We start from the raw sequence: 25,742 nt of genomic DNA, 5'->3' as shown, positions 1-25,742 counted from the left end.
TGTTCAGTTCTGTTGGAACCAAATCTCGACTATGTGAAAGACGCCCGGTGTTGCTAAAACCGATCGACTCACTCTGAGACGTGATGAACAAAACCTTTTACAGTATTTGAGGGTTTGTTCATCCGTTTCAAAGATATACCAGTCCCACCGTGGAAGTAGAATGGGCAAATGGCTTGGTTTTCCATGCTCATTGGAGTTGCTCTAACTAGTGGGCCATTATGAGATGCCTTTTAAAAGCGAAGTTGGGTGTAAACATCAGAGCCTTTGTTTAAGTCGTCCCTGACACTAAACTAGGGTTGTAAACTAGTGAGATTCTTACAATTACATGTTTATCCAAACGTGTCCACAGTGATAACAACCACTTCTTGTGTAGTTACCAGCACAACAAGTTCTAAATTTACAGTTAGGGTTTCATCTTCACAGAATCAACACTTTCCGTTCTCAGTTTTATGCTCAGCACCAGGTTCTCTCTCTCTGTCTCTCTTGACTAATTTGTTCTTGAAATCAATTTTATTTTTTCTCTTTATATCTTCTTTCATTTTGGGTGAGAAATTTGATGGTAATTCTCACTGGGTTCCCAATTTTCATTTTGATTGAGACTATAGTTGCTTGTAGTTCTAGTATTAGGTTTAATATTCAAAGTGATATTTTTGAAAGGCAAAAGCAAGATAACTGAGGCAATACATAACTTGCAATGTTGAACCTGTCCCTTGTATGTTGCTTTTCTTGTATCCAGATGGGTTTTGAGTACCATAAAACAAGGAATGTTTGTTGGATGGATAAGCCAAATAGGCAGAGTTATATTCTTGATATAAGTCAAATTATATACTACAACAATGATATAAGCAAGTTCTGATTGTAGCTGAAAAGGAAATTTTTAAATAAGTTAAATGGGTTCTTTTGTGCTTGAAACATGTTAGTTCTGTCGTGTAAGGTTTAACAACCAAATTTTAGACCATGAAAGACCATTTGATGTTATATGTTTTTTGTTTTGAAAACAATGTTGATGTTATAGGTTAGTTCTTCTTGGAGACTTGGAGTGTTACCAAGTTTTCAATTGATTGTTAAATATGAATTCCTCATTTTCAAATACTTTGGCGTGTTTGAATTTTGAACGATTTGGGACATAGTGCATTAAAATACCTGACTTTTGATTGTCAATGTTACTCTGGATTTGATCTGCTACGTAGGGGGCACTTAAATTTTAGTACTTTTTAGTTAATTCCCTACTGTCATCACTTTCAACTGATCAATTCGAAGTGACACTCTGAATTGCAGGTTATGACGAGTGTTTTATCAAATCACCCTCTTGGTAGGTCATTTGGAGTTTTGGAGAATTCATCAAGAGGAAGATTGTATAGGATTCCATATCTTGGATATTCAGCTCTGTCTTTCCCTTCAGGAGGATCAGTATTGGGTCAAGTCTCATACTTTTCTATTGATAATGGCACCTGTGGGAGGGCTAGGAATTGTGGACCAGTATACTCTACCACATTGGGTGATAGCGCAGATCCGGATGACTCAGAAGACAAGAATCAAAAAGACGAATCTTCAACGAACAAACCTGCACGTGTAAGTGGATTTCCTTCTGCGTATATTAAATGCAAAACCAAGGCTTTGTCAGAAGAAATGGTTGTCCTTGTGGGATGGTCTTTCATATTTTGTTAAATTTAAATAAAATGGAGTATGTAGATATCTTTATGCTTTGTACTGATGTATCTCGCTCCGTATCTCCTTATCCAGGGTAATGATGAATTGTTCCGCGAAGGTCTCGAAAGAATTGTTGGAACAGATGATTCTGCCTTTAGCGGAATAGACCTTGCAACTTTAATTCGAAACAAGTATGGCAGATCCTATGACGTTCAGCTAATAAAAAAGGTACTTTTTCCGTCATAAAACACTTAGTAATTAGTGTTGTTTGTTAATACTGAAAGATTTTATTATGAAACTTAGTTACAATATCTATTTTGTAATGAGTTTGTCTGCTTTTTTCGCAAATCTGTCTGGTACCTTCTAAATTTCTAATACTCAAATAGGTACCCGTTTTTCAAAGTTGCTTATATCCACTTCAAATGTTTATTTTTATGTGTTCGTTGTAGGAGTTCATGGGAAGAAATCTTCTGGCATTGAATGTCATGTGGAAGTATGTGGAACAGGTAACACTTATGGTTACAGCAAATTAGAACAAGTTCTAATATTGTACTACTTTAAGATTGTAAGGTTGATTCATTGGCGTGCTTCTCTCAGAGATCCTTTCCGTTGACCGAAGAAGAATACATATTGAGACTCGATGATGTGGCGAACACATTGAAATGTTGGGGAGCTGTCTCACATATTCGAAATAGCCTGGCAAAGCTAAAGGAGAGACCTCGGATGGGAAAGGTAAAAAGTTTGAATTCCATTTTGTGCAAATATATAAGATGATCACTTACAGTCCTTGGTCTATGGAATCTTTAGATAGATCACTGAATATTGTTTAACATGTCTGTAACTGGCGCCTTTAAAGTTCCAAACTACTACAAAAATATCTATGAAAGCAAATAACAGAAGAGTTTACTTGCAGAAATTAGTCAAGCACATAGTGATGTGTTATTTTCTTTTTGCGCCTTACAAAATGTTTGTTCATGGGTATTGTTTTCACAGGCAGTAAGTATTTTCATCGACATGGACGAATCAGGAGGCAGGGCCAACGAATGGATCTACAAGTAAAGAACAAAAGGATCTGATCAGCCCAAGTTTCAACGTTGATGTTCTTGGTTCTTGTATATCGCAGATGTAAGATCCCATAACAATCAGCGAAAACTACATGGTTGCATGTTCATACAACTCTTCTATTAATGTGCACACTGCACACCAATGACATTGTTGCTGTTTAGTTCAAAAAAGATGCTGCGAAAGAGAAGCATTTGATACCTTTTCTATTTGTCAAGGGCAAATCACATGGAACATAAAAGGCGAGATTGTTAGGTGTATATCTCTTGTATAGTTTATAGTTTTTTCTTTTAGCAACCTCTTTCCTCTGTATGATCTTCGCAGTTCTTTACTTAAGCTACTGAATTATTTCCTTAATTTTTTTTCTCCTTATTAACTAGTAATAAAGAATGCTTTACATTTTGAGTCCAATTTTGTGACGTAACAAACCAATTTTGTGCCATCATTCAGAGAAATATTAGCAACCAACCATCAAGAGTTCAATAAGGAGACCACGCTCCAAAAGTAGTCTCTCATCATAGTGACCATCTTGCTTCATTAATCATATCCATGTTTCCTCTCATCTTGAAAATATATGATACAGATTAATAATAATCACGTGTAGAATACATTTGGAACAGCTTCCACTGGTAGCAGTTTCTGTATCAATGGACAAAACCTCTAACATCAACAGGAAGAAGATGAAGCAGAAAGATTTAGGGCAATATCTTCATGACCACACTGTTCATAATAAACGCTGAAAAATACACTACTCTTGTTTGTCACCGTCGTAGCGGCACTTGATTGGTTCACCTTCTAGAGCTTTCTCTACGACGTCTGGAGAAAGCCCAATCATTTCCAATGTTTTCTCCCAGACCCTGTTGGATGTTGGTAAGTTATGGGATTCTTCTGAAGGGTTCGCAGGACGACATTCATAAGAGATGAAAGCACCAACAGGCCAATCATCTGATTTTAAAGCCTCACAGTATTCTGGAACCTGAGGGTCAGTTGCTGCAAATAGAGTACTTCTAGAACCTGAAGCAGTAATCACAACAAATTATTGCCCACACCCAACATATCCTAAACTTAAACAAACATTACGAAACTCTGGCAAGAGCAAATGTTATTCCTGAACAATATGCAATACCAAGAAGGAAGTGAAAGACTAGTAAGAACAGAATGCTAGAATGTATAAGATGCGTACAAAGAAGTGTGTCTATAAATATATTAAGAAAATTGGGAAGTCCTTAAATATCCTGAAATGTGCAACAGTCGAATGAAACGTATAGAAATTACTAAAAAGAAAAAACTTTGCTCCCATGCTGCTACATATCCAAGATCTAGCAGTATCACAATCGACCATTTGAAAGTATGAACGACATCCAACTAATCTATCTAATTTAGTAATTATGGAAACACTTTCATTACCCCAAGTATTTTTGCATGTATATCACAACCAGCCATCTATAGAGTGGTTGGTTAAACATCTACTAGATCTTGAATGATGTGGAGCGAAGAAGCAAGTTTTTCTCCTAAACTAAGCCAGTACTATTCAAGAAACGGATAACTTACCTTCTTGAGGAGAGAAAATAAAATAAGGGATCAGATGGTAAGCCGATTGAACACATTTTGGTAGATCTCTTGCCTGTGTTTTTGGAACAAAGACAAAACATTATGTAATACGATAGAATCAGAGCAAGTTCCTACATTTTAAGAGAGAAACTTTCAAGTGGTTTTCGCAGACTTACAACATTCGTATCGACTATTCCAGGTGATACACACAACACACTAATTCCGGATTCAGAAGGCAGACGCTTCTGAAGGTTGCTGCTAAACATGATCTGCAACCAGAATACCATACTGACCTCAATGTTAAAAACATCAAAAAGACGAAACATCATTATTGTAACAATAATTAAAAGTTCACTTAAGATGATGCTACAAACATGTAATAACTGACAACTAATGAAATCTTAGAAAATAATAAAATTACACATGTATCTCATCAACACCATCAAATAGGTAAGAGTGCTTTTGTTCATTTCCAACTTTTTGAGGAAGGAATTTTCAAATAAGAATGATAATAAAACATTACATTATGAATGAGAAAACAACACAAAAACAAAGAAGTATGACATCTTTAAGACATTTCCATTGATTATCTAAGAAAGCACTAGAACTAAAAAAAAGAGAAAGTGAGCAACCCAAATCTGGATTAATCAGCACGAGGATATACAGGAAAGCTTCGCTTACCCCCCATCATTGGGGTTTTAGGGACACACGTGACAAGGCTATTACAGACCACCTTTGAACTACCAGAAGGTGTATCGAACTTCAGAAACTAAGATATAGGAGTAAAATATACGGGGGAACATGTGCTTTCAACCTTAAAGACAATAAGTCCTACAATACTAGATGCAGGTGTACCTGTGCTAGTTTGCTATTTGCATATCCCATCTTACTCGAGTATTTTTTTCTCCCAGAAACCATATTCATGTCTTCTGGGTCAACAAAGCCAATATAATGCATCTGCAAAAATATAGTCATCAAGTTACTACTAGATCTTTCAATTAGAGTGAAGAATGAAGATTATTGATGAAAAAGAATTCAAAAACTGTGGATGCCTGTCAGTTGTGACAGAAGGTCGGTGTAGTGGTTCATTTGTAAAGGCTAAGTATCATGTTACTTCTTTGGAAACAATACTGATATTCTGAAAAGATAAAAATGACATGTTGTTTGCCATCTTTTGAGCTTAGGTGGACTTCACTTTTTTATACCTAGGAGCTATTGGTGGTGGGCAATCCCACGATAGTTTTTTTTTATCATTTTCATCTGATAATGGCCTTACTTTCCTTTGATAAACTAAGATTTAAGGTAACAACACCTTACTATATGGAACCATGAATAAATGCCTCAAGTGAGATTCAACCCTAATCTTTCCTAAGAGCATAGCCCTGCACTGGGCCTACAACATGCATAATTAGTAATTACTGAATACTTCACATGAGCTCATAAAAAAATAAAAATGAATGAAGAGTTTGCTTATTCTAATACTTTTTAAAAACTGTGTTTTATCAAGCGAAATGTAATAATGTACTACTTGCTACACTGCAGAAGGTTAATGGGATCTGATAAATATTTACAGTCATCTCGTTTAAAATATTTTGGAGTACTTCAGCCAATATCAAATGAAGTGTACTAATATATCTATATTTGGGATAGGCCATTGAGCAATGTACTGATATATCACTCGCAAAAACACAACATGTATCACCATAAACTCGCCATCAATTAAGAGATCTTTCTAGTCATTACATAATAATTATATAAGGAGAACACGTAGTGAAAGAACTTACAGTGGAGTTCACATTGACAATTCGGCTGGGAGATCCTCTAATAAGAGAAGGTAAAAGCAATAGCGAAAGCAGCGCTGGAGCCAGATGGTTCACTTGCATGTGCTCTTCGTTCTTGTCTTTTGAAAACCGCTGTGGCCCTAACCATGAGCATACGAACTATATTAGAACTAGACTTGGACAAAAACTTTGTACGAAACCAACAAACTTCTGCAAGAATAGATCCATTTAGACCAAATATGATTGCATACTGATGATAAAAAATCTTCAAAGTATTGTTTATCCCATACAATTTAAGGAGACAACCCATAATTTTCTGAAATGGATGTTGTTTTAGTATAACATCAGTTAAACTTATCATATACCAGCTACTTATACTATATGCCTTTCTTTATTTAAATCTTTTTTGGGTATTTCTAAATCCCCCAGAGAGGCCAAAACCATCTCCCAAGACCACCTACTATATGAAGTGGTTCAATATCAATACAAGCTGAAATCTGATTGATGCACAAAGACATGAACTAATAGTACTTTTTTCAGTTGGACATCCTATTAAATGAACTGTGTATCGGTAACACACCCTAGTTTATATCACATATGTGTTTCTCAACTAGTGTAACCTACAGAAACGCTACGTATTTCCATATTTACCATCATTTTCATACAGAATATTTCAATGTATTGGTAGAAATCAAATTGCTCTATGTTAATTGAAGCTTCAACGAAGTAACTTATAATTTTAACTGAAAGATGTTGAAGGACAAAATCAAATTTCAAAGAACAGTAGTAGCTTCCTGAAATTTTCCACTCCCTTACTGTGATCAAGATACGAGCAGCAGACATTTTGCTTCTTGGTTAACAGGAAAACAGCAACAGCCCACTAAAGACGACTAAGCAAAAAATTAATAAATCAGAAACCAACTGTAACCTCATGGAGAGAAGAATTAGAAAAGGGTCATCTACACAGCAGAGCAAAGTAATAAAGAGTAAGTTAATACGTGGTTCCTCGTTACAAACCTCCAATTGAAAAGATGCCTGCATTATTTATCAAAACATGCAAAGGTACTAAACGTGCATTCCACGTTTCAGCAAATCTTACGACGGAGTCGAAGGAGAGAAGATCAAGCTCCATTACCTAGACAAACATCAAATTTGAGCATGTCAGTAACCTTGAAAAGTAAGAATAACAATAACACACCTTTGTTAATAACTAATGATATCTTAATCATCACAAAAACGGAATACTTAGCATGCTAGTTTTCTAATGACATGGATATAGAGATGGTTGCACATCAATAGAAAGCGGGATACAATTGGTGAAATATCTCAAAATATCATTATACAGATTAAAAAGACGATTTTTACGAGTAGTGACCAAGATAAAAAAGTTTATTGTTGGATCTATTGCTTTGAAGTGCCAACTGGTACAAGACACCCAGTTGATCCCAATATTTTTCCATAGACATAATTGCAGGAGCAGCAACCAAAACTGTTATGCACATTATTGTGCATATCGTTGCAGGAACACATGCTTGCACCCTCTGTAACAAGGGTGCTGCAGTTTTCAAAAAAAAAAACTGTGCCAACACGTTCCAACACTGATACACACGTCCCACCCTGGTTGAACTTGACAGTGCAGTCTTCATTATCATGTAAGGTTTTACAGAAACCTAAAGAAATTTAAGGATAACGAAACCAAATTTCCACCAATTCTCTTTTAAACACAGATATGTCTCCTTCTACCTAGAGCATGGTTGTTTTTTCAGCTTCATGGTTCACTTGTTGACTTCTCGAGCAGCGTCCAACACCACATACCTAAGCTTGTCAACTTCAAAGCATCAGCTCCCGAAGGGAATTTGCCTTGGCCAATTTCCATCTGTAGTTTCACTGCTTCTCCGGTCTTGTACGTTTGAGGTCACTGTATCAGACACCACATACTGATGTCGGACACTGACAATAATACATGTGCCGTTGTTTCATTGGACATGCCAAATTTCTGAGAGTCACAACCTATTAGTGGATAGTGCACCTTAACTGCAGTTAATGTTTCATCAGCTTATGGTTGTGACGCCTTAATATTAACATGACCTAAAAAAGATTTTTCAGTAGAAAGGAACTGTAGTTTTCTTGAGTATAATTACATGATGGTTCCAACCCTCCAATAGTCACAGAAACTATAGCCAACAGTTAATGTGAGCATCAGACTAAATTCATTGAGTAGTCAAGGTAGGACATAATTTTTAGTCAAATGTGCAAACAGTGTCTATATATGTGTCATCAAGAATTATTCAAACTAGCATTTATAGTGGTGGATTCATTATTAAAACTGTAAAGCATGTACATAAGCTGCACAGGTAGGCATTCTAGTCAAGAAAACATCCTTAAAGTCAATTCATTGCCTCATTCAGTGAATATATGCATTTTAGTAATGTGGTATAGTTGAGTGAAATACCTCGATATTTAGTGGGAGACCTAATCCTGATGGTTCACTCTGCCACTTCTGAATCAACTCTTGAGCTGCTTTCGGCTTCCTAACAGCCATGATTAAATGTGCTCCTGCCTCGGCTAATTGCCTGTTAGTAAGAAAACCACTAGTTCAAACAAGCACAAGTACTACTTTGTCTAATCAATATTTTGAAACCTCATACTTACATCTACCATTCTTGGATTAAACAAAACACAATAACCATTCGGTTATAATCAAGTTAATCAGCTCTTATACCCAATGTTATCAAACTCAAATAATCAAATCAACCCATTTTAAAGAAGTAGTACGTATACTAATACTAGAAACATGGAAGAATTTCAGCATTATATTTATAAAATTCCAGTATAATTCTTTGAGTTAAAAAAAAAACAAAAATAAACCCTTTAATCCTGTGTTATCTAAGTAACTGAATCAATGAGATGCGAGAGATTTGAGAGATACCTGGCTGTTTCAAGACCAATTCCACTAGTACATCCAGTAATGATGCAAGTAACATCAGTAAGAGGAGGTAAAGGTAATGGATTTTGCAAATGACTGGCTACAATTCTCTGAAAAAGCATTTCATGTGTTAAATTAAACCATCCTCTTAACCATTCCATCCATCCTAATCCCTTTTTTACACTCCTTATTTCACTTTTTGATGATGTCAACGACGAACTCATCTTCTCTAATCTCTCTGTCTCTTGTATAGATATTATCAATCGTTCTCTTTTTCTTTTCTTTTTTGTTGAAAGAGGAGGAGCAGATCTCTCTCTCTGGCACTTTCTGTTTATCTCATTGGAATATTAGTCTAATTGCATTTCCCTCGCTGGAAGGAATCAAAGATCTCTCTCTCCTTGTTGATTGTGCGATTGCCTAATTGTAACCGATTCCTTTTAGTACGAGTACCAAGTTGAACCAGAACCTGAGTTATTGTTCAGGTAAAATATACGAAACAATTGCTTACGTAGTTGTCAACCAAGGAAGCATGTGTTGCTAAATTGTTAAAGAGTGGTCGCTCTAGGGCTGTCAATGGGGATCCTGTAGCCGATAGCCGTTTCCGAATATCCGGATTTCGATAGATTAATTTCCGACATAACAGTAATAGACATCGGAATCGGAAATTTATCGGAATTTTTAGTGTTGCCGTAATGAAACCGGATTTGCTAGTTTCCGTTAGGTTAATATCCGATACCGTTAGTTTATAACTATATCGAAAAATTATCGGAAATTTCCGGTACATAATACCCTTTAGGTTTACTCTTTATTATCGGAAATTATTGGAAGTTTTTTGGATCATGAGTAGATATAGGAAATTATCGAAAAAATATCTGATATCCGATAACCTGATCGTAACGGAATCGGAATTGATTCTTAATATTCCGTCGGAAATTATCGGATATCGGATAAGCCTTATTGTAGAGAAACCGGATGAGCCAGTTTCCGTTTCGATAAGTTCCATTGACAGCCCTACTCTAGGCACTCCTCCGAGCCTAAAACGGATTGACCTTGAGTGTGGCAAGCGCATCTTTAAACCGACCGTAACGTATTTGAGATTAAGGGTTTGCATTTATGTTTTTACATATAATGCTTTCGACCTCGCCATTTTTCTTTATAGCTTGTTTGGATATCATTTTAGAAGTTATTTTTTGACTTTTAGAAATAAGCAAATCAGAAGTTTCGCAAGACGATTACTGAATGACTTCTAAAAGCAAAAGGTTAACTTTTTATGGAGGAAATTGTTTTTTCTTCTGATTTCTGGTTGGAATTAACTTCAGCTTATAGAGAAGGCAATTCTGTTTGGTGGGGTATTATTTTAGAAGTTATTTTTCAACTTTTAGAAGCAAAAAAGCCTTAAGTTAGGTTGAGAACAAAATAGATGGTGTATAGATACAATAAGTAAAACTGAAGTCAACTTTTTTGTTTTTCGACCCATTCTCAAATTTTGTTCCCAACTTAACTTGTGACTTTTTTGTTTCCAAAAGTTGAAAAGTTACTTCTCAAACGGAACTGGATTTGAAGTGGTTGCCCTTTAGCTAACTTGCGGCTACCCATATCACTTAACCAGTTGATTTTTCATCTATCTGGTCGTATTAGATGGTGATAAATGTGAAAATCTGGTTGTTCCTTGTCGAAATCAGTACCTGCCTCTGAAACTACACTTTACCAATACAATTTCGTGCCAACCAAATTTACACATATGATCCTGAAATTACGAGGGTACCAAGTACACCACAATCTTTTCGATATCAACATGTACGTCTGATACCTTGTGTGATCTAATATAGACAGAGACTGTCAAGAAGATAGCAAACCACATGGTATACACTTGGTATACAGTATAAGTCTGAAATTGAACCTTAAACTATAGGTATCAACCCAAGTTTTGGATTAACATACAAATACAATTACTTTATTTATAACTTAAACAATTATAATGTGAAAAGTAAAGTAAAAGCACACAACTGATCGATGTCGTATGCGTCAAAAATAAATTACTTTCTCACTACTCAAAATAAATAATATAGCAAGGGAAAGCAAGGATCGTTCCCACAGAGAAGACTAGGTTGTCAATATATTTTCGGTTTCCTATAAATAACAAGCGGGAAGTTTTCTGATTTTTAATAAACTAAAATAAAATAAAGCAAACAAAGAAGCAAACAAGCAAATCAAAGATATTGGTTAAGGATTTCGTTTTCATTCACTAACATGTTCTTGTTTTAATAACTAGAATTGATATTTTAATCTCTCATTATCAAAAGCCCTAGAATACCTTGATCGCAAGAATATCCCGCTAATTTCCTCTTGTCATCAAGAAACACATTAAAAGATGCAAATATGAATTCTACCTAAGAGAACAACCTAACGTGTAAAAGCACTAATCAAGTTTAACTCCCTATATGCATTAAGTTCTATGAAATCAGGCTAATCAAAGCAATCGAACGTGTAAAAACACTAATCCGATTTAACAAAGGTTATGACTCACTTGTGACTACTATGATGTATCACTACAGGAAATATTCACAATTATGCTACTTGTATTCAAGGATTATCACTTTTACGTATAATAAACCCTAAACTAGCATTAGATGTGATTACGAGTTCTACCAATTTGCAACTTGACAAAACTAACAATCAATCGTATATGGCGATATTTCTGGCGAATCATAATCGATAAAATTGAGACAAAACTAATTTATTGATAGAAGAAACATGCTTTGTAAAATCCAACTAATCCATAATCAAATAATAAAATTAACTACTCATGTAAATGGATTTCATAACAAGAATAAAGAGAAACCTATCATGTTGTGAACCCTAAACAAAAATAGAAGAAAAGATATCATCTCCCTTGTGTTGTTTCTTCCCTTTATAGTTTTCCTCTTTTCCAATACTCACGGCCACAATTCAGTTTCAAGCCAGGCCAAGCCAATCCTGCTTACACAACCCACAAAAAAGCTAAGCCCATAGCCCATTAATATTTGGCTTGTCAGTCCTAGATAACTGACAGTCTATTGTCTAGTGTATTCTAGCCTTCTAACTCCTCCAGTTCCATTCCCTTCAGCAGCTGCTTATAATAACCAACAACAGCACCCTCTGACCATTCTGCAACTTCTACTGGCCTGCAATCTCAATTCAACCACCACTGCAGCATCAACAGTATCAATTTTTCTTCCCTGCTATCTTGGTTTCAAACAACTCACAATTCTGAACCGTAACCCATGGAAAACTCTAACCTTTATTGATCAATCCCAGCAACAAACCACAAACCTCAATAGTAGCTCCATCTGCAGTTCAATACCAGCACCGTAACTGCCTTCTTCTCAGCATAACACTCCTCAAACCACTTCGGCCATTAATTCTCATTCATACCCATCGATTGCAGTCACAATCCAGTATCGCCAACCATCAAACCCTTGTAAACATCCATGGCAGCACAATTATTCCAGCAGCTTGAACTGCGACTCAACAAACCTATCTGCATCTCCTCCATGAGCTTCATATCGCCACTGCTTCACCACCAAGCTGTCGCAGCAACTCCCACTCTACTTGATAGCACCAGGTTCAATGTTCTTTAGCTCATTATCTTAGCATCTTGTACGAGCAGCAACAGATCCTCAACTTCTAGCGACAGCAGCAACATCTGCACTTTTTTATGTCTCAGCTGCAATGAGCCCATGACAGACCCCTCATACTCCAGTCTTCCATTCCATCTCAGTGTCATCTTAACCGCCTTCTCTGTAGCATACACAATCACCAGCTCTTCCTGCTTTTCCTCGTTAAAATCCACCATCTCTTCAAGGCCAACCAACACTACCACCTGATGCTTAGAACAACGGAAACAACCACAACACAACACCAAGGCTGTGTTCACTGCATCTCAGGCTCAGTTTCATCTCCAACTGCAGCTGCAATACCATCATTAAACTCTTCAATCAGTCAGCTCAAATCCTTGACACTCTGCCTAGCCACTGCACTAACACCTGCAACTGCTCATGCCATACCATTCTCTGCACATGACTACCTCTTCTATTCGATCCCAACGGTATCCACCAAATCAGCAGTAGCCAGTTCTTCATTTCCTGCTCAGCTTCTCAATCAAATCTATCTCAAATCGATTTCCATTTCTTTATTTTCAAAACTCAGATTGAATAAAACTTGAATTCAACCAACGCCCATCTATCCTAATGTCTGCTGCTTCTTCATCTGATTTCCAAAACCCACTTCATCTCGCCCTGAATTTCTTCATCTTCTTCTCACTAAACTCTGACATACAACCCTAAAATCATCTCAGACCTCCCAGTTCTTCTCAGCTGTACCAGGTTCTCAAATTCGAGAACCCAGTCTTCGATTCTCTGTCTCAATCACTGTAAAACCTTCACAATCATTCTTCAGATCCATCCCCAACTTCAATCTCTTGATCTCCATATTTTCTCTGCTAACTGCCTCCATTTCCCTTTGTTTCAGGTGATAATGATTGAGAAAAACGACAAACATGGTTAAGTAATAGCTAGAAAAGCTTTAGGCACCCAGTTGTGATGGTTAAGGGCTTAGCAGCCCGAATATGGCTTGTCGGCTTCAGAAAACCGAAAGCCTAATTTTCAGTTCAACTGTCATTTTTAGGATACTAACAGTTTTATTTCCTGCATAACTCCTCTTGCACAACCCAGCGTGCTATAAGTATTGTCTATGAATTGACCTTTTCACCCTTTTCGTTACAAATGGAAGTTTTTTCCTTTTTTTGCTCATCATGACTCCAAAGTACCTAAATAACTCAAAAACACACATAAGATACATAATTTACAAAGACAATAACAAAGAAAGCATAAATATTAGATATAAAATTAGGTGTTTTAGACACCTATCAAATTCCCCCACACTTAGACTTTGCTAGTCTTCGAGCAAATTAAACAAAACTAATTCTAAAATACATACAACTCCGTGTCGTCGAGGCTACGATCACACTTAGCATGTATAACAAACCTTTGAACCCCTAGGTGTCCCTAGTGGACGAGTTATAGTCTAGTAAAGGTTTACAAGAGGTGTACCTACAAAACCTATACTTCCAAAATCCAGCTACCTGTGAAAAGTCTAAACATGACACTTAACATTTTGTAATTGGAATACTATCAATGATTGCATGAGGAAGTACCCACTTTCAAATCCAATTCATAAATTAGTAATATAGCTTTATCAGAAAGTTGAACACAACCACAATACTCTAAATCGAATCAACCACAATCATATGAAAAGATTAAGAAGATGGATATAGAAAGTAGATGGCGGCGGAATGTTGACTAAGGTGAACGGTGTTTCCCATATCTGTCTGAAGGTCACTTCCAAAACAAACCTAAAAATCCTATTGGATTGAGCTACTGGTCTGAATTCTAATATCAACACAGCTGGCGTATACAAGGGAACCAGAGGTCGACAAACTTAATTCTAGATCAAATCACTAGCATATACAAGGGAACCAGTGATCGATTTTATTCAACACAATAATAATATTCTTTTTTTTCTTTTTTCAATTTTTTTTTTCGATTTGACAACATGATTAGATCTTTTGGATCCAAGCGCATGCTTCTTGTCAGCGGATTACATGATAGTTCCCATGGATCCTGCGTTCCACGCTTGTTTGGGCGACGGAGATAGGGAGAACACACACATATTGCTATCCAGGTGTCTTTTTCTTTTCTTTTTTATGTACACCGTTTGGTCAAATTGGTCTGGTCTCTTTTTTTTTTGTAGTAACTCAATCACTCCATTTCATCCTAACAGTGATAACAATTAGATGCTGGTGCCCCACCAAATCACTTAGAGAAATAATAGATAAATATGGAAAAATAAAAATAGAACGTGATATGGTGAAGACTCCGAGATATGGTGACAACTATCATGTTATTTGTTTTCATATTTTATTTACTTTTATATGAATAGACTCTACTAATGGGTTCCTCAACTTCTACAATCACGATGTTTCCATTAGTGTAAGGCACAAGTTTCTAGACTTGGGAGTTTATCATCTTTTTTTTTTCTTTTTTTTTTTTACTAGTTTTTCTACCTTTTTTTTTCTTTTCTTTTTTCTTATAAACACAAGGGAAAACTAACAAGGCTAAAAACTCTATATGAGAACACTCCCCCACACTTAAACTTTACATTGTACTCAATGTAAAATTTAGTCAATCAAAGTAAAGTTCAAGATGGGAAATTCATAACATGATATATATACACAATAAGAAGATAAAATGCATGATAAAAACTCATACCCCAACTCATAGCTATTTCTGAACAATAGAGGATAAACACTAAACAAGCTATTTAGTTGGCATCTAATCCCAACTCAGCCAATATATACCTCATCGTCAAGAAAAAATTCCATCTACTTAGAAAGGCTAGTGTTTATTCTAAATTGTTCAAAAATCTCTAAAAGTTGGAGTTTTGATATGCAAATATCCAAAATAAAAAAATAAAGATAAAAGACTTGAGAAATAAAAAGATACACAAAACCAGTGGGTTGCCTCCCATTTAGCGCTTGGTTTAAAGTCGTCAGCCCGACTTGCAAGACGAATTCTCCATACACCAATAATCGGAAAAGTTGGGGATCCACCCATAGCACCTGTTTTGCAAGCTTCACACAAATATTAGTAATATAAAACAGAAATGAAGATATTAACCGATAAAAGTTTCCCCCACTCTTGGAAGTGGATAAAGAATATAGAATTTAGGAACTTCCACGGTTTCTTGTTCCAAAACCTTCATATAATGAGAATCAAGTATCTCTAATGGAGGATATCGCGAAATAAAGTCATTCAACAATACTATCGAAGCACATACATTCAAAACAATAAGAGGTAAAGGAGAAGAAACAATATGCGAAGGGTTAGACAAACCTATCACAATCTCTTGTATCACGGAATCCTCTTCATCCTTGAAAAACTCGAGTGAATTACTCACCTCTTGTATATCATGGTCATCTATCAAACCTTGCAACCATTCTTCGTCTGTTTCTGCCTTAACCAAAGTCTCGAAATAAACGTCATCATTACAATTCTTTGCAAGCTCAATTGGGTCTTCCACAACATTGGTCATAACGGTCTCATTCTCAACATACTCCTCTTTGTTGTAAGGCACATACTCTTTTGTGGCTCCAAATCTCACTATAAGGAACTTTTTTGGAACACTCAAAATGCATCATCCTCAAGTTCCACCCTTTGAATAGGCTCTTGATCATTATTAAGATCAATGCTTGAGTAATCTACACAAGTATCATCAATGTCCTCTTATTCTTCATCTTGATCCCAAAAAGATTCTGTTGTACACCTTTGGGAAATGTCACCATGAGTTGCTTCGACCGATGTATCTTCATAATCATCTTCACTTTCATAGTTAGCATAAAGTTGGTCGTTACTGAATTTAGTGTTGCAAGTCTCAAACTCATCCTTTTGAATAAGTGAAAGATCATTATTAAGATCAAGAGTTGAGTTAACTACACGATTATCAACGAGAGACCCCAAAGGTTGGCCTTTTTCATCATTCGCATCAATCAAATATTCATCACAAACCATATGCACATTAGAATTATCCATATCTTCCTTGCATTGATCATTGCCTCTTCGTAAGATAGGCGTACCTTCACGAAGTTCTGGAGTTGCTCTTCGGTAATCTCTTTAACTTTTTGAAACTCTTGTTGTACAAAGTTGGAAAATTTGTCCAAAAAGTTAGATTGTTGTTCACGAGCATAAGAATCCTTCCATACCTGTAGTTGTTCACACACATACCCGCCATAAGGTTGTTGGCACGTATGAGGACCACAAGGTTCCATGGAATATTGGCCATAACCAATGAATTGGTTTTGATTATACCCCTAAAACTGGTAGTTGTCATATTGTTGAGGTTGTTGAAAACCGTATCCATCCATATAGTACGCTCCTTCCATGGAAAAAAAGTACCTGAAATAAGATTCTCAAACCAAGGTTAAAAACCAGAAAATAAGAAATGTAAAAACAAAACTAAAAATAAAAAGAATAAGAAACCAAAAACAAGTGACAACTGCTGCCTCCCCGGCAGCGGCGCCAAAATTTTGATCGCTATCTTATACGTCAAAAATAAATTATTTTCTCACTACTCAAAATATATAATATAGCAAGGGAAAGAAAGGGTCGTTCCCATAGAGAGAACTAGGTTGTCAATATATTGTCGGTTTCCTATAAATAACAAGGGGGGATTTTTCAGATTTTTAATAAACTAAAGTAAAATAAAGCAAACAAAGAAATAAACAAGCAAATCAAAGATGTAAAGATATTGGTTAAGGATTTCGGTTTGATTCACTAACATGTTCTTGTCTTAATAACTAGAATTGATATTTTAATCTTTCATTATCAAAATCCCTAGAATACCTTGATCGCAAGAATATCCCGCTAATTTCCTCTTGTCATCAACAAACACATTAAAAGATGCGAATATGAACTCTACCTAAGAGAACAACCTAACGTGTAAAAGCACTAATCAAGTTTAATTCCCTATATGCATTAAGTTCTATGAAATCAGGCTAATCAAAGCAATCGAACGTGTAAAAGCACTAATCTGATTTAACAAAGGATATGACTCACTTGTGACTAATAGGATGTATCACTACAAGCAATATTCACAATTTATGCTACTTGTATTCAAGGATTATCACTTTTACGTATAATAAACCCTAAACTAGCATTAGATGTAATTACGAGTTCAACCAATTTGCAACTTGACAAAACTAACAATCAATCGTATATGACGATATTTCTGGTGAATCATAATCGATAAAATTGAGACAAAACTAATTTATTGATAGAAGAAACATGCTTTGTAAAATCCAACTAATCCATAACCAAATAATAAAATTAACTACTCATGTTAATGAAGTTCATAACAAGAATAAAGAGAAAACCTATCATGTTGTAAACCGTAAACAAAAGTAGAAGAAGAGATATCATCTCCCTTGTGTTGTTTCTTCCCTTTATAGTTTTCCTCTTTTCCAATACTCACGGCCACAATTCAGTTTCAAGCTAGGCCAAGCCAATCCTGCTCCTACACAGCCCACAAAAAAACTAAGCCCATAGCCCATTAATATTTGGCTTGTCAGTCCTGGATAACTGACAGTCTATTGTCTAGTGCATTCTAGCCTTCTAAGTCCTCCAGTTCCATTCCCTTCAGCAGCTACTTACAATAACCAACAACAGCACCAGCCTCTGACCATTCTGCAATTTCTACTGGCCTGTAATCTCAATTCAACCACCACTGCAGCATCAACAGTATCAATTTTTCTTCCCTGCTATATTGGTTTCAAACAACTCACAATTCTAAACTGCAACCCATGGCAAACTCTAACTTTTACTGATCAATCCCAGCAACAAACCACAAACCTCAATAGTAGCTCCATCTGCAGTTTAATACCAGCACCGAAACTTCCTTCTTCTCAGCATAACACTCCTCAAACCACTTCGGCCATTAATTCTCATTCATTCCCATCCATTGCAGTCACAATCCTGTATCTCCAACCATCAAACCCTTGTAAACATCCATGGCAGTACAATTATTCCAGCAGCTTGAACTGCAACTGCGACTCAACAAACCTATATGCATCTCCTCCGTGAGCTCCATATCGCCGCTGCTTCACCGCCAAGTTGTCGCAGTAACTCCCATATCTACTTGACAGCACCAGGTTCAATGTTCTTTAGCTCATTATCTTAGCATCTTGTACGAGCAGCAACAGATCCTCAGCTTCTAGCGACAACAGCAACATCTGCACTTGTTTTATGTCTCATCTGCAATGAGCCCATGACAGAGCCCTCATACTCCAGTCTTTCGTTCCATCTGAATATCATCTTAACCGCCTTCTTTGTAGCATACACAATCACCAGCTCTTCTTGCTTTTCCTCGTTAAAATCCACCATCTCTTCAAGGCCAACCAACACCACCACCTGATGTTAGAACAACGCAACAACCACAACACAATACCAAGGCTGTGTTCACTGCATCTCAGGCTCAGTTTCATCTCTAACTGCAATTGCAATACCATCATTAAAACCTTCAATCAGTCAGCTTGTAGGGGTTAAATATCGCACCTATAGGTATCATGCGAAGGGATACTATTATAAGGGGGAGAACGCACTCGCACGTAGTATATTACGGATGACGAAGCTGATGACGTCATAAGGTCACGAGTAAAGTGTGAAGTCAGTGCGAAATTCCAAGAGCATGTGTGAGAAGACCCAAATGTAAGCGTGCGAGAACATCGCACGTCAGATCCGAAAACAGGGGCTTTATTAGTTGTCCTCCACTATGCAAAACTCCTATATATAGGACCAACTACCACTGTGTTGAGGAGTGATCCTTTTGAGAGCAGAGATAGAACTTTAAGAGAGAGAAAGTTGTTTGCTCCCCAAGTTAAGAGTTTTACTTTACTTCTTTGTATTGATTTCTAAACTTAATAAAATCCTTCTAAATGTTCTTCATGATGATTTTCTAGTTCATTATATAGATTATCTAAGGGGTGTAGTAGTAGGATTTTCTACTACTACATTTTGGCGCTAGAATACATCTCAGGATTGGGATTATACCTGTTTGTGAAAGTTTTAAGTTGATTTTTTGAGAAAATTCTTATTGTCCTTGTTTTTTGTGAAAGAGTTCGATTATTTTCTCGGAATTTCGACGTTTGGAATCACTTATTTACAACACAGTTTTCATTTAGGAAGGAAGTTTTGGATTTGCATAAGCTTAGGGTTTGTTATTTCAGGAACACCAAATGGCGAGACGAACATTTGCAGGAGAAAATGCAACACCGATTAGGAGGAGTAGAAGAATTGCAGGTAGAACAAGAGGCGAAGTTGCAGATATATAAAGAATGGGAGAGAGGAACAACAGACCTCAACCGATCAGATCTCAGATCCAGCAGGAACCAAGGGAGAACGACCAAAGATATCTTGATGAAGTAAGTGTTCATACTACAGATACAGATATCGCAGAAGAAAATGAAGAGGGAACACAGGAGGAAGGAGCAATAGGAGAAAATAAAGACAACATGGCCATTGGAGAACTAAGGCAGCGATTGGCAGATGAAAGAAGAAGAGAAGAGAAACTACGTGCCAACTTGACGCGACAAAATGATGAGCTAATAGTGAAAAATCAGCGATTACAAGAGCAAAGGTCACAATCACGATCCAGAACAACACGTGCGAGCTCGAGATCGAGAACAAGCAGGAGTACCACTAGGAGAAGTAGATATGAGCACAAAGATAATACACAAGGACAATTTATGGATAATAGTTTGGATGACAATTTTCAGGTGAACGAAAAATCGCAGGATGAACACGAACGCAATTGTATAGAAGATCGGTATGTCCAATCAGGTGAGGCTGAACTCAGGCGAGGACATCGTAGAGAAAGTAGATTGGAGCGAAATGGAGAATACAACCGCATGCATGATGAAGAACATCGAGAGAACGACGCAGAACAGGAAAGGATGATACTTCATGAAAGAGAGATGTTGAGGCAACAAAACGAGAGGGATAGAGCTGCACAGGAGCACGCGAGAAATTAAAGGGAGAGGCAAAGAAAAAGAAGAGACGATGAAGAACGACAAGAACTAGAAGAAGCCATACGACAAAGTTGGCACGAAAACAGATTGAGGCAAGCCCGGTTGAAAAGACCTAGGCAACAACAAAAAGAGGACATATTCCCAAACGGCGAAATTTTAAGAGAAATAACAGAGCTAAGAGAATTGGTAACAAAAGGGAAAGATGGGGGAAGGAGGAAACTAGAAGAAGCAATAGAAGAAGCAACAAGGACACCCTTCGCGCGACGAATACAATCAGTAACAATACCAATAAAGTGCATGCTACCTAAGTTTCCTAGCATCTTTGATGGATCTACATGTGCAATCCAACATATTAAGACATACAACTTAGCTTTGTTACAATATGAGGATAACGACGCGGTCATATGCAAGTACTTTCCAGCGAGCCTCGCAGAAGAAGCCTTTAAGTGGTTCGATGGATTGCCAGTAGGTACAATAAAGTCATTCGAGCATTTGCAGAGTTTGTTCTTGGTACAATACATCAGCAGCAGTATGCTAAAGCCAGGAATTGAAAAAGCATTCAGCCTGCGAAGGAGAACGAACGAAAGCCTGCGAGATATCACCAATAGATGGAGGACAATGAGCAGCGAAATGGCAGGACGAGTAGATAAAAGAAACCTTATCTTAGCATTCATCAATGCATTGTTTCCAACTGATTTGTTGTTCACACAGCTGTTCAGAATGAAGGACAAAATAGCAATGGCAGAGCTGCGCAAATACCAGAAAGAGTATATCGCTCTTGAAGAAAGGCAGAGAAATATGGAGTCTTACCCGGTTGCAGTCGCGAACGAAAGAATAGGAAATGCAAGTCTATTATCGAGGATAACGAACGCTGTTGCGAGCACTTCGCAGGGAAGCAAAGAGAAGTTAATCGTAGAAGACCAACAAAAGCAGGTAGCCATGAGTAGCAGAGACCAAGAAATGTATGAGCAAGAATACAAAGAGAAGCAATATATTAATCATGGAGGAAACAACAAAGTCGCAAGATACAACAGTGGAAAAGAGGTATGGAGGAAATAAGAGGTATTACAATCAAGGCACGAACTACAGAGCCCATTAGGAAGTCAGGATGCCACCTCTTAATACAACAGTGGAAAAAGTCTGGGAAGCTGTTATATAAATGGAGGAAATAACACCACCACCTAATGTAGGGCAAGAACCACCATATAGAAGAAGAAGTAAAGAATTTTGCGCTTATCATCGTTTTCATGGCCATAAAACGAATAACTGCAAGAACATACAACAAATCATATTAAGAATGATTGGACAAGGGAAGCTTAACCACTTCCTAGCTACACCACCACCTCCTCCACCACCATCGCAACGAACAACAGGTGGACAGACGTCAGGAGCGGACAAAGGAAAAAATACCTTTCTGATAGAAGTGGGAGCGAATGCCAAGAATCTACACTGTAACTCAATAATACACTCATTCAAAAGTATAGAAGACTTCCAAGACAATGTGTTAAGCCACGTATTTGCAAGGGATGCTGAAGGGAAGGAAATAATGAACCTAGCAAAGATACCAAAACTTAAATAATGGCAGAAGCAACCAATCACATTTAGCACGGAAGAAGTATCTGGAGGAGGCGAACTCCATGAGAGTCCCCTGGTGGTTAAGTTAGACATAATACCAAAAGAAAAGCCGAATAAGGAAGAAGGTGAAGAGGATCTCATATGGGCGATAAATAGAATACTAATTAATTCTGGGAGCTCAGTGGATATTTTGTTTTATCATACATATAATACAATGTGAGGAAGAGACGAAGATTTGATTCCTTCAACTTAATATACGGCTTCAATGGATCCGCCAACAAGACAAAGGGAGAGATTACCATGTGAACCCCTCTTAATGCAATCTTTATAGAAATAACCTTTTGTGTTGTGGACGTCGAATATCCATATAATGCATTAATTGGAAGACCGTGGTTACATATCATTCTGGGTGTGGCTTCCACATATCATCAGTGTATCAAGTTTCCGTTACCACAAGGCATAGGAATCATCAGATAAGATTTTAACGAAGCGAGAAGATGCAATGAAATTGATGTTGAGAAAAGTGAAGTGCGTGCGAATAAGAGAAGAAATTGGAAGCGTGACGCAGAAGAAAGTAAGCGGTGCGAAAGATTGATGGTGAATTTCATAGAAAAAGAAGAAGAGGATGATGACTATCACGAAGGCGAGGAATCGTCAAATAAAAAAAATATTGGGATCGAAAAAGAGAACAAGGAAGGAGATAGTGCAGGACAAATTCAGATGAGGACTGTCAAGATAGCAAAAAGGCATGAATACGCGAAGAAATCTGAAAGGGCAGAGTTCCAACCTGGAGAGTTAGTCATGAGCGAAGTACCACCATATCGCAAGCAACAGAATAAGAAGAATGAAAAAGTAACATGGACTGGACCTTATGTGGTGAAGAAATATGTTGGTAATGGGATGCACAAGTTAATGGAAAGGGATGGAAGAAATATGGAGAAAATGGAGAATAAGCTTTATAACAAGAAACATCTAAAGCTGTTTTACAGTTAGGACGCGCGACAAAACCAATTCGAAAGTACTAACTATATGCGAAGTGGGTGAAGAAGTGAAAAGGGATGAAGTAGCTAATAGATTATTATAAAGTATTAGTAAAGATATTCATGTTTGTGCGAATAAAGAAGAAAAAGGAAGATCAGAATTGTACGAGAAAAGATTATTAATAGAAAAATTATATTCCTTCTACAACGTATACTCCTCACATGCAAGCAGAAAAACGAGGAAAAAAATAAGACCTCCAAAATAAGACCTCACTAGGGGGCAACAAAATTTAAAACCTCTAACTAGGGAGGCTAGGTAACCAATTGTGGCGTGCACCCTAGTTTGCACTTGTGCAAGAGGCAATATAAATAAGCCCTAACGCACGTCATAATTGGGAAAAACCTAGTAATGCATGGCTCGGGCGAAAGCCATACCATTCCTGAGACCTGAGTCATGGAAAGTGGGGGCGAGACAAAAGCCTATCCGATAGAGACTCCTTGGTCGAAAGACTAAGGTACTAAGTTCTCTATTATGGAGTGTAGAAACTCGACCAGGGCGCCGCGGTACACGGTTGAGCCAAGGATTCCGGGGGCGTCTGGAGCGTACCTCACCGCCCTTGGTAAGTCCTGGCTATGATACACTCAGTCCTCAAGAAACCCTACCTAGGGTGCGGTCTCGTAACCATAAGCCACATAGACTGAGGGATGCGAGGCCGCGAAAACAACTGGTTGTTGCATCATTGGATGGGAAGAGCCCACCCCAACCCGGTAGGGGTACGCTTCCTTGAAAGGGAAATCAGGGGGAAGATAAGGATGACACCCTCCACTAGGGAGCTGGATTGTGTCAAAGACGTTAATATCACAAGGCTTTTACTCACGGGGGTAATTAGGCTTGTCGTATTGACGCACATTCATATATCCTGCAGAGGCAATAATACGAAAGATGACAACCTGCGATTTCGTCGCAAGACCAAAATGAATGCCCTGAGGCAAAGATAAGTCCTATTAACAGGGGAGGCTGATTAAGACCTATAATTAGGGAGGCTCAATAAGACCTCACGAACAAACACACAAGACCACACTAACATTATTTTTGCAGGATGAAATAAAAACAGAGGCAAAGGTATGATCACACCATAAAATACAGAGGTACGATTTTAGATTACAAAGGCAACATGCATAACTGAGGATTTAACAGAGGCAAATGCACTCCTGCGAATAACAGAGGCAAGAATGGGATTGTAAACACAGTAAGAACATGTTATCCGCACTAACATAACTGCCTCATGTCAGACATCATAGCAATCGTATATTCGCACAAGTGATAAACTCATACACATGTATTATTATATTCATGCACATGATAGACTCATAGCAATTGTATATTCGCACACGTTATAAACTCATACACATGTATTACTATAATCGTGCATATGATAGACTCACACACATGTATTATTATATTGTAAACTCACGCACATAGGTTATTATATTTTCTTATATGAGTTACCCTGAAACTAACACAAATTATTAGAAAAGAAAGCATCTTTCTTTTGATAAACAGACAGGAAAAGGAGGGAGAAGCATAAAAAAGGTGAAGTCTATTAAAAGATAGAAGATACTCAGTACATGTACAAAGAGGAAGGTATAATTAAAAGAATGTAAAAAAAAGGGAGAGAATCAGACAACTACTTCTTTCCAGCATTATTTTCATCATACTCAAAGTCATGATCTTCTCCATCAGAATCCTCATATTCAGCATCACTATCTGAGATTTCGGAAGTTTCTTCATTTTCCGAAGGAGCCTCAAACTCATAATGAGACGGGAAACGAATGCGATGTTCAGAGCAAAGCTCGCCCACTTCCTCTTTAATAGCACCATCACGTATGCAAATAGCGTCCTTGGTTAAATTGGAAACGGTGGTTTTGAGCTTTTTATTGAGTCGACGGCACTTGGTGTCACGAGCTACGAATTTCGCTTCCAACCTCTCAATATCAGCACAAGACTTCGCTTGTAAGCTTTCAATATCTCTTTGATACTTCTGATCCTTTTCAAGAAATTCCTTCTCAGCAGCTGCGAAGAGATGAGAACAAGGGTCAAAATCGCACGCACATAACTTAAGAGATAAAGCAGGGGCAAAATTATTAACAAAGACAATGGGAAACCTTCTTTTTCGGAAATGATGGTTTTAACCAGGGATGCATGGTCAGATTCTAAACTAACATTTATAACCAACCCCAGCCTAACATTATCAAGGACTCTAGCAGCCCATTCAAACTCAACATCATTCTCTATTAGAAGACGAGAGCGAAGTTTATTTTCACGAGCGAGAAGAGCATCCCTCTCACTTATGGCACAATCCCTTTCTATCTGAATCTTGAGTTGAGCCTCATGAAATCTCTTCAAATCCTTCGCACCATTAGGGGTTACCTGATCTTTCTCAGCTATAAGAGTATTCTTTTTGGCTTCTAAATTTTAATTTTCTCTTTATCCTCACGGGCGCAACGTTGAAAGGTTCTATTAGAAATTAATAATGGTCTATGATCACAAATAATGGCTTCGTATTTTAGCCTCAGCTCCTTCCAGCTAAGATTCTCTA

At 37.3% G+C, this 25,742-nt stretch overlaps 2 protein-coding genes across 2 annotated transcripts; one reads left to right on the top strand and one right to left on the bottom strand.

Annotated features, from left to right (window-relative positions):
* The first annotated feature begins 297 nt into the window (after positions 1-297).
* LOC113303288 lies at positions 298-3,111 on the top strand. Its single transcript, XM_026552312.1, has 6 exons — positions 298-463; positions 1,279-1,572; positions 1,744-1,878; positions 2,100-2,156; positions 2,248-2,382; positions 2,644-3,111. The coding sequence occupies exons 2-6, from the start codon at positions 1,282-1,284 to the stop codon at positions 2,707-2,709; spliced, it is 684 nt and encodes a 227-aa protein (XP_026408097.1). The 5' UTR covers positions 298-463; positions 1,279-1,281; the 3' UTR covers positions 2,710-3,111.
* Positions 3,112-3,167: 56 nt separating this feature from the next.
* On the bottom strand, positions 3,168-9,428 carry LOC113303287 (dehydrogenase/reductase SDR family member FEY-like). The gene is made up of 8 exons (XM_026552311.1): positions 8,974-9,428; positions 8,497-8,617; positions 7,062-7,179; positions 6,048-6,184; positions 5,119-5,220; positions 4,440-4,532; positions 4,264-4,336; positions 3,168-3,726 (listed from the first exon to the last, which is right to left on the bottom strand). The coding sequence occupies exons 1-8, from the start codon at positions 9,192-9,194 to the stop codon at positions 3,461-3,463; spliced, it is 1,131 nt and encodes a 376-aa protein (XP_026408096.1). The 5' UTR covers positions 9,195-9,428; the 3' UTR covers positions 3,168-3,460.
* Positions 9,429-25,742: the final 16,314 nt, after the last annotated feature.

This window comes from Papaver somniferum, chromosome 8 (assembly GCF_003573695.1).
Source record: "Papaver somniferum cultivar HN1 chromosome 8, ASM357369v1, whole genome shotgun sequence".
NCBI classification, from domain to species: Eukaryota; Viridiplantae; Streptophyta; class Magnoliopsida; order Ranunculales; family Papaveraceae; genus Papaver; species Papaver somniferum.
The sequence above is the reverse complement of the archived record's forward strand: the minus strand, read 5'-3'. Positions and strand labels throughout refer to the sequence as shown.